At 46.8% G+C, this 10803-nt stretch overlaps 1 protein-coding gene across 1 annotated transcript; it reads left to right on the top strand.

The window, feature by feature from the left end:
• Positions 1-3901: 3901 nt before the first annotated feature.
• Positions 3902-5792, top strand: LOC124254797. Its single transcript, XM_046688647.1, has one exon. It carries the CDS (start codon positions 3909-3911, stop codon positions 5787-5789), a length of 1881 nt encoding a protein of 626 aa, XP_046544603.1. The 5' UTR covers positions 3902-3908; the 3' UTR covers positions 5790-5792.
• The last annotated feature ends 5011 nt before the right edge of the window (positions 5793-10803 follow it).

The raw sequence follows: 10803 nt of genomic DNA, 5'->3' as shown, positions 1-10803 counted from the left end.
AATGTTGGCTTCGAAACTGAATACCTAATGCAGATGCATTTGATAAATCCTGGCCATAAAATGATAGATGAAATCTCACAGTTGTTATTTGGAAAACGAAAGAAAAGTAAGAATAACCACTTTAAAACGAGCCTAACATCTATTCTACTAAGCCATTGTAAACACATGGTAAACATTCAGATAAATTAAACAATGCAAAGAGTGGAAATATCTAAAACTTTTGAAAACACAATTTTCACGTTGCTCTTAATATTAATGCTTTTTTTTAATGTATGGTGTATGGCAAACAATGTAAACTGTATGTTAATAATCATTATGTCATCAAATGTAACGTCACAATACAGGTAGATTTCTTTTGATAAACATGCAAATGAAAATCACACAAGGAATGTTAACTGTCTCTATTCAAGTTTCCCATTAAATCATTTCTTAATTAAATTGCGTTTTCATAGTGTTCCAGATTATATATAATGCAAACAGACAACACACACTGTAACACCACAGGAAAGCATTTACATCAATATACTAAAAAACAAACAAAATTTGTATTTGATTGGACTTATAATAAATGCCAAATATCGTGGGCAGTCGTCAAGAGCATCTTGTAACTAATACTTTTGTTGGTTTTGTATATATGTTACAACAGACAACAACAAACCATTATGGACTAGACAGACAGACATTTTACATCAATAATGCAGGCCATTGGCCCATAATACAAACAAAATGCAAATATAAATGTAGTGTTTGACCTGATCAATCGCATTCCGTTTTGGGTTATATGGTTTTGCGTCAACCCAATTTGCATACAACTGGACATGCGCAGTCTGTACGCGGAAACTGTTTTGAAAATAAAAAGGTCTACACGTGATCCGGAGAAGCAGCAAGCAACCCGCCTCGTGTTTTGAGTGTTTCATTGGTGCTATTGGGAGTCAGCTTAAATGCGAACTGGAGACAGACAATTGCACACAGTACAATAAATAATACATACATGCTGAATACAGGGTGAAGAATGAAATTCAAGATTAATTGTTTCATAATGGTGGGTTTACTTCTTAATTTTAACACAGTGGAGAGGAATGTACTTAATGTTTTCATATATTTAATGTTAATACAAGTAATTTAATGCACAAAGGTTTCAATTGTTGGAGGATGAGTCTGATGGCATGTGAAACACTTCTTTCTTATTTCAGAATATTTAGTAGGACATGGAACTCGTCTTCAGCATAGTTTAGACCAACTATGGTTAAGACCAGTGGCAGTAGAGGCAGAGACGTTGATCATAAGGTGTATTTGTGTGGCGCCCGGTTTCCACTGCAAGTCTAAAGAAGTTACAGCGGAACATGGTTTTGACATTCCGTAGATATGGTAGGAGGTCACAGGACAAGTAGTGTTCCACATTAAGTAAAGATTTAAATTGTGAATAATATTTACATTTTGATGAAGAGTCAAGTGAGGAGCGCCAGTATTGAAGGAAGCAGTCATAAAATCTCAGTTTGAAGGTATATATTGTAACACCCTTGGGGTGCACGTGGGAAAACAAATAACACAAGGAGACGATGAAGTAGAGAGCAAATTTTGCCGTGATATATGCGAACTTTGTTTTAATTTTGTTTCAATGGCAAGAATGTAGATGGGATTTTGTTAGCGATGCAATAAAATAAATGATGCCAATAAATATCACACACTGCTCGGCCTATATATTTATATATCTAATGACGAGGCTCAGTCTCCAAGGAAATAACTTCTTTCAGTGGCATTTTAGAAGTTGGGAAGTACAATATAGAACAAACTTTATGGATAACAACTTCTTTTTATTCGTGAGTGCGACGTTTCGATACAGATTCTTGTACCGTTGTCAAGCATAATGGGACATGAAGAAGGGGGAAGTGTATATATACTGGATGTAACAATGTAACAAAGAAAACAACATAATTAACATAATTGGCTAGGCAGAAGGCCTGGAAGATAAAGCACTGGATACTGCACCCTTCAAACCCACGTGTTGGTATCGCAAAGTGGATGATACCTTCGTCATCCTCCAACCTCAGCAAGATCCGAATAAAAAGAAGTTGTTATCCATAAAGTTTGTTCTATATCCAAGGAAATAGTTATTTTGTTATTTCAACTCAAATATCTTGCAGAAATGTTACTGAGTATGTAATATAGTTATTAAATTGATTGTAATTTGTCTTAAAATATATACCTAGAAGCAGTTATGATGATAAATCTAAGTCAGTAGAGGTGCCAGGTAAAAACTAGAGCAGGAGCCTTTAATCAGACCGAAAGTCTTATTGTATCTAAATCGAGTGACCCGAGTGAATCGAATCCGAATGCGAATCCAAATCGAGTGTCAGGCCTTGACCAGTGATCGTATTTATAGGCATCATCAGGAGGTCATGTGACCTTTCTCAACCAATCAGAACACAGGTTTGATGGCTTGCATACAAGAAACACTGCATAGGCAGTGTCATTTCTAACACAAGTAAGTGACTACTAATTGTCCTTATGTTAAATAAAGTGTCCGAAAAGATCAACCATGATGGACAAGTGAGATTTGTGTAAACATGTGATATAACAAGAATAAGGACAACGATCATATTCAGGCCAAGTGGCGGGACGACAACTTTGGCCCAGTGTAGCATCAATATGCCCTGTATCCAGGAATTGATGTTGTCCTATGTGTCCTTTAACAATTCGGACACGAACAAGTTTGCTAAAATATTTGGTAAATGCAAACAGAGAAAACGGACAGCAGACTGTCAATTAGTGCCTAGAATGATTGTCGGCAACAAATGTCAAAACACGAAACAACTGTCATATTGCAGGTACATATGTAGGAAATACAGGTGGTTATACATTGTCCTCTATATCGTAAAGCAATGCATTTCTACCAAAGAATGCAGGAAAATACCAGATAATGAACATATATAGTGTATAACGCATCTGTTGCTGCTAAAAAAGGGGTATCACTGTAATTGGGGGTAAATTGTTCAACACACCCTCCACCAGTACTAGTACGGTGGGATAGTGACATTGATTCATAATCTCAACCGCTACTCGGTGGGATAGTGACATTGATTCATAATCTCAACTGCTACTCGGTGGGATAGTGACATTTATCCATAATCTCAACCGCTACTCGGTGGGATAGTGACATTGATTCATAATCTCAACCGCTACTCGGTGGGATAGTGACATTGATTCATAATCTCAACTGCTATTCGGTGGGATAGTGACATTGATTCATAATCTCAACCGCTACTCGGTGGGATAGTGAGATTTATCCATAATCTCAATCGCTACTCGGTGGGATAGTGACATTTATCCATAAGCCCAACCGCTACTCGGTGGGATAGGGACATTGATTCCCAATCTCAACCACTACTCTGTGGGATAGGACATTTGCCTATCATTCTGACCGCTCCTCGGAAGGGATTTGGGCTCTGCTATCACCGATCTCTACAAGAGGGGACAATAGCGACACGTATCTGAGATACTACACAGTGAGGGGACCGTTCTGTGCGTTGACTTTTCATCATGGCTGCTAAAGTAGTACACGTGAACTTTGTGAACCCCACAGAGTTAAAACATATTGGGCTCTCCAGAGACCAGGTAGATAGGCTCATGTCAATCAGGAGCCAGGGATATAACATCACCAGGGAAGAGGTGGAGAATATGGAGGAGTTGCGTATGGACGAGGATGCCATGTCATTACTCTCATTTACACTCAATGGGGCATTGAAGGGAGTGGCCCCACCGCCGAACGATCATGGGGAAAGCCACGAGGTGGCCAGTGCGCTCAATATCGAGGGATCGACTCAGGGTTGCGACTCCGGAAGCGACAATGACACCCCGAGGAAGGCCAGACAGGGGCTGACGGTCCCGGACGGGGCACGGGAGTACCAATGGATGAGCTCAGGCAGTGGATGAGCCAGATGATGCTCACCCTGGAGGGAATAAGCCAAAAGAGTGCTGCTAGAAATGAGGAGAGTGCGCAAAAAATGATACGGGCCCTAGAAGGAGTGGGCCAAAAGAGTGCTGCTAGAAATGAGGAGAGTGCGCAGAAAATGATACGGGCCCTAGAGGGAGTGAACCAGAAGAGTGCGGCTAGAAGTGAGAGGAGTGCACAAGGAATGATCCAGTCTCTGGAAGAAGTACACCAGAGGAGTGCCGCTCGAAACGAGGATAATGCCTTAAAAATATTGTGGACAGTGGCCGAGATGGACAAAAAATCCGAAGACATGTTGGATAGGGTGTTAGGTCGAATGGACAGCTTCGGGATGCCGGTCATGACACCGGAAGGACACCTTAGGGGTTGGCCATATGACACGGCCTCACATAGTGCTCCCATGGAGGTGAGAGAGGACATGTTTATGAGAGATAATATGCCATTTGGGGGACACCGAGAGTTGAAGCTGGAGCCAATAACACCCATTCGAGTGGAGGATGGTCACTGGGGAGTGACAACCACTCCAGATCGAGATAAAGCAACACCACTTGATGTCCGCCCGAAGAGTGGTGCGGGACATACTAATGTGCAGCGCTATGAGATGGGCAACGTTAGCGAGATGGTGGATGAGAAGAATGCCAAGAGGTCAGCTGCTTCTACACCTCCGGCAGGGACACCGGAGCCAGAGGCGGGTCTGCCCCACCGGGAGATGAAACAGGAGCAGACGCCCCGGAAAGGGGAGCACGGGGAAATGACAGGTTCCGCGCAAAACCCCAGACGGCAGGAGCCCCAGCCTGTAAGGGGACGAGAACCACAGGAGGAGAGAGATCAAGGTCCACCTAGGGGTAGACGGAACCAAGGCCCAAGGGCCAACGACCATACAGGACCTCGCGTTGTCACATCCCTGGTTAGCTACGATGGGAAGGAGGCGTGGGCGCCATTCAAGCTCAAGTTCAAGAAGCTGGCAGACAGAGAGGGATGGACGGATGAGGACAAACTCTTCCAGTTATGTTTTTGCATGCGTGGGGAAGCGAGTTCCTTCTTTACCACGTGTCAAATGAGGGACCTGTTCATGTCATATGAGCAAATGATGAAGAAATTCCAAAAGAGGTTTGGCATCGTGGAACCTGCGCAGGCGGCAAGAATGCGTTTTCCGTCCTTGAAACAGGAGCCAGGGGAGACACTAGAGGCCTGGGCTAAACGTTTGGTGGCAACCTCGTCACGAGCATATCCAGGTCTGCCAGAGGACTTCGTGGAGCAGGAGACCATAACAAGGTTTTGCATGGGCTGTGAGAACCGGGACGCCGGGAACCTAGTTTACAATCTGAAACCCGCTTCCCTGGAAAGGGCCATGGATGCAGTGAGGCACTACCAGCACAACTCGCACTTGCAATATAGTAGGCCACGGCGGGAGTTGCGGGCAGTGACGGTGATGGATACCGAGGAGCAACCGAGGGAAGTGCGAGCCTCCTCGAAGACAGAGGCGAACCCAATAAGCAATTCACCCGCAGTCACCGATCTGGCGAGAAGGGTGACCCTGATCGAGACTGACCTAGGAACAGTACAGAAAGAGGTCAAAGGTATCAGGTCGGAGATGACACAACTAGTACGTTCAGTGCAAGAACTCACCGAAACGGTAAAGAAGTTGGGAAACATGAGGTCGAGGTCCCGCTCACCCAGCCCAGGGAGGTTGTCGGGCTGTTTTCATTGTGGAGACCTCAACCATGTCAAGGCAGCCTGCCCGAAACTGGCAGGCAATGCACCTACAGCTAAGAGTGTCTCCTTTGCGATGGGATCCACAGAGAAGCCTTTAAACAGCCAAGGGACGGGTTTGTAGACCCGCATGCTCGTCCCCTGTTTGCTAAAGAGACTATCGAGGGTCTACCGCCATGGCCGCCAGATAACCCAAATGATATAGACTGTCGGGAGAGTACAGTGTCAGCGACTGTGCCTCACAATAACTCTGGGTTAGATATTCAGGGTTCGCCGCATTTGCTGCCAGATAACAGCATAGACTGTCGGGTGGGCGCAGTGTTGGAGACTGCGCCTCACAACAACTCTGGACTAGATAACCAGGGTTTGCCGCCATGGCCACCAGACGGCAGAGACCAGAGTAGCACTAACGAGAGTGCTACATGGCCAGGTGGTGGGGAAGACGGAGAGATGGATAGAGAGACGGGATTGCCCATTGTAACCATTAATGCTCTGGATGAAGGAACCTCATACTTGATACCGGTGACCTTCCAAGGAACAGAGACCCAGGCGGTAGTGGATACAGCGGCTCAGAACACTATTGTGTCTGATATCTTCTTTGAGCAACTGTGTGATAAGTTGCCCCTATCCAGACCGGTGATAGTGAACAATGCAGGTCGAGATATGAGAATGAAGGGGTGGATAACAGCGTGGCCCGTATTCGAATTAATGGAGTGACATACCGACAAGAAGTGTTGGTAGCCCCGATAAATGACCAACTTATCCTGGGCCTGGACTTTATAGACAGACATTGTACCAATATCAATGTGCAGCAAAGAACCATCACCATCGGCGGATGTGAGGTTCCCATGACATTGAAGCTCAAGAAGTCTGGGGTATGCAAGGTGACAGTAGCTCAAACACTGTCGCTAGCACCTCACACTGCCACCCGAGTATCCTGCTGTATCGGATGGAACTTAAACCAATACTTAGTAGAGCCAGTGCAGGGAGTGCAGCGATATGCTCTTATGTCGAGGACTTTACACAAGGGACAAGAGTCCCCAGTGGTGTGTCTGGTGAACACGGCCGACCACACAGTGAAGTTGCACAAGGGACAACACATCGGCAATGCGTCCGAGGTAGAAGTAGTAGACCCCGTCCGAGGGAGGAGCGAGGCCGCTGGGAACCCTGAATGCAGGGCGTCTTCCACTGAGGGGGTGGGAGAAGACGATCTGGAGACTCAAGTTCCTGACCACCTGAAGGGACTATTCACCAGGTCGAAACGTGAACTAGGACCAGCAGACCAAAATGAACTGGCTAAGTTATTAGTCGAATTTCAGGATGTCTTCGCATCTGTTAAATGTCGCTTTTTTGTTGTTGTGTTATGTGTATTTCTATACTAAATGTGTTTATGATGACAATGATATAAAACATTAGGAAATAGATAATGTAGTCCACAGAATTTTTACTTACCACTTGTTGTATCACTTGATTGAGCCAGCATATTGCACATAGATCAAAATTGTTGTAAAAAACTGACTTCTTTTACTGGTGATTCTGAGAGGCGTCTCTCGTACGCGTAACGGATCTATGAGGAAGGTTTGTTTGTCTGTGACGAGCAGTGGGAGGAAAGCAGACATGTTTCAACGCGATGGCACACCTATGTGCGTTCGTGTACATGAAAAGGTATATACACGAGGCAAATCTCCATTGAATGAGCTTTCAGAATATATTAAAATCATATTTCTGTGAAATTGGCACATAGGTCAAACTTGTCGTCAAAAACTGACTACTTTTGCTCGTGATTCTGAGAGGCGTCTCTCGTACGCGTAACGGATCGATGAGGAAGGTTTGTTTGTCTGTGACGAGCAGTGGGAGGAAAGTAGACATGTTTCAACACGATGGCACACCTATGTGCGTTCGTGTACATGAAAAGGTATATACACGAGGCAAATCTCCATTGAATGAGCTTTCAGAATATATTAAAATCATATTTTTGTGAAATTGGCACATAGGTCAAACTTGTCGTCAAAAACTGACTACTTTTGCTCGTGATTCTGAGAGGCGTCTCTCGTACGCGTAATGGATCGATGAGGAAGGTTTGTTTGTCTATGACGAGCAGTGGGAGGAAAGTAGACATGTTTCAACGCGATGGCACACCTATGTGCGTTCGTGTACATGAAAAGGTATTTACACGAGGCAAATCTCCATTGGATGAGCTTTCAGAATATATTAAAATCATATTTCTGTGAAATTGGCACATAGGTCAAACTTGTCGTCAAAAACTGACTACTTTTGCTCGTGATTCTGAGAGGCGTCTCTCGTACGCGTAACGGATCGATGAGGAAGGTTTGTTTGTCTATGACGAGCAGTGGGAGGAAAGTAGACATGTTTCAACGCGATGGCACACCTATGTGCGATCGTGTACATGAAAAACTATTTACACGAGATAAATCTCCATTGAACGAGCTTTCAGAAAATATTAAAATCACGTTTCTGTGAAATTGGCACATGGGTGAAAATTGTCAAGAACCGACCAATATAACAGCAAACTAAAAACTTACGCCTCCCAAGGAATTCAATCTCTCGTTGTAGCTCTACTCTACTGCTTATACTCGCGGGTCTCAGCTGGGAGATTGCTCTCGCATTCTTGGATGATGCCGTGGTAACTGGCCTGGCTGTTCCGGACCATTTCCAGAACCTACGTGCAGTTCTGCAGCGGTTCCGGAAATACAATTTGAAGCTGAAGCCCAGAAAATGTGAGCTGTTTCAACGGGAGATTGAATTCCTTGGGAGGGTAGTCAGCGGCGAGGGGATCCGCGTGAACCCAACTAGCCTGGGACCGGTAGAGAACTGGCCCAGACCAACCACTACACGCGAGGTGGAAAGGTTCCTGGGTTTTGCCAACTACCACCGGGGTTTTATCAAAGTCTACGCCAAGACGGCAGCACCCTTGTACGCTATTACGGGGAAAAAAACATATGAGTGGGTAGAGGAGCTGGAGCAAGGTTTCCTGGACTTGAAGCAGGCGTTGTTGACAACACCGGTGTTAGGCATGCCGAACAAGGAGGACTTGTTCGTCTTGGACACAGATGCCTCAGACGTGGCCATCGGGGCCGAACTCCTGCAGATACAAAAAGGTCGGGAGCGAGTGATCAGCTACGGCAGCTTCGCCTTGACTCCAGAACAACGGCGGTACTGCACAACCCGCAAGGAGCTATTGGCAGTGGTACGTTTCACAAGGCAGTACCGTCACTATCTTCTAGGGAAACATTTCCGGGTACGAACGGACCATAACAGCTTAAGATGGCTAATGAATTTCAGGGCACCTGAAGGGCAGCTTGCTCGCTGGTTAGAGGAACTGAGCCAATACGACTTAAGGGTGGAGCACCGTCCAGGAGCCAAACACCAGAATGCGGACGGCTTGTCCCGGTTGGCCGATGAAGTGGAGTGTGACAACTACCGGCGATTCGTGGAGCTCCAGGAACTCCCATGTGGGGGGTGCCGATACTGCCAGAAGGCACACCAACAGTGGGGACAGTTCCATGAAGAGGTAGACTATGTGATCCCATTGGCGGGCCGACCTAGGATGGTCAGGGCTTTGACAGTGGTGGAAGAGAGCAACCACCGGACAGAGGTCCCCACCGGGGAGGATGCCGGTGGAGAGGGCGGGAGTCGGACAGAGAATCAGGCGCATACCCTTGAAGTGTGTAGGTCTGAGACAACCTTCTCAGTAAGGACTCTCACAGTACCAGAGTGCCCACAGAAGGGGGACAGGGACTCTTGGGACGGCTCCCTGACTGCACTGAAGGTCGCTCAAGAGGAGGATAGCGATCTCAGACACCTGCGTAGATGGGTGGACGGGGGTGAAGTACCATCAGACTCAGAACTATATTTGTCTAGCCTCGCCGCCAAGTCCTATTGGGTGGATAGGGAACTATTCGAACGAAACGAGGATGGGGTACTGGTGAGGAAGGGAATTCCAGCAGTGAATGACACTGAAAAACTGCTGATACCCAAGACTCTACAGCAAATGGTGCTATATCAAATGCATGATATCCCATCAAGCGGACACCTGGGAGTGACTAAGACTAAGGAGAGAATAAAGGAGAGGTACCATTGGTACCGATGCGGGCAAGACACCAGGGACTACGTGTCAGAATGCTCCGCTTGCAACCAGAATAAGAAACCATCACGGAAGGCCCGGTCAAGGATGACCCCATTCCATGCGGGAGCCCCAATGGAGAGGGTGCACCTGGACTTTATTGGCCCACTGCCCACAAGCAGACCAGTTCACCAAATCGGTGGAGTGTGTGCCTCTCCCGAGCCAAAAGGCAGAAGTGACAGCAAGGGCAGCGGTGAATGAATTCTTTGCACGGTTTGGGTTTCCACTTCAAATCCATACGGACCAAGACAGGAATTTCGAGATTGTTCCATGAAATCTGCCAGCTGTTGCAGATAACAAAGACGAGGACGACCCCCTACCGTCCCTCTTCGAATGGACAGGTAGAGAGATTCAACCGGACACTGATGCAGATGATCCGCTGTTATATATCCAAGTCTCAAACCATGTGGGATGAATACTTGCCCCAGCTGGCGGGAGCCATGAGGTCCGCAGTGAACCGCCATACTGGCTACACGGCCAACCGCCTGATGCTCGGCCGGGAAGTAAATGTTCCAGCTGACTTGATGTTCGGGGGGCCGGAAACTTCCCCGCAAGAGGGTGACACCAGTGAGTACGTGGCTGGGCTTCGAGCAGCAATGGAGAGTGCTCATGCAGCAGCTCGGAATAATCTGCAAACGTCAGTAGAAAGGATGAAGAGGGATTACGATCTGCGTGCTCGGTCTCAGAGTTTGGACCAAGGACAACCTGTGTATGTGTTAGACTTAGGGGCTACACCCGGGCGGTGCAAAAAGCTGTGCCCCGTGTGGAAGGGACCTTACCTTATTGAGAAAAAGCTCTCTTCTACCCTGTTTGTGGTGGCGGGGCAGCGGAGAAAGTTCACGGCCCATCATGACCGGATGAAGTTGTGCCGGGATCGGGTTGTGCCTCGCTGGATGGAGAGAAGGAAGAAACGGGAGGAGGTCCCCGCTCTAGAGGGGGAGTGGGATCTCACGACACAGGCGGAGGACGGGGAGGAAACCGGGCCCGCCTACTG

The sequence above is a fragment of the Haliotis rubra genome, unplaced genomic scaffold (assembly GCF_003918875.1).
Source record: "Haliotis rubra isolate DU_JTF1 unplaced genomic scaffold, ASM391887v1 Scf583, whole genome shotgun sequence".
Classification (NCBI taxonomy): Eukaryota; Metazoa; Mollusca; class Gastropoda; order Lepetellida; family Haliotidae; genus Haliotis; species Haliotis rubra.
This window is presented reverse-complemented; position numbering and strand designations above follow the sequence as displayed.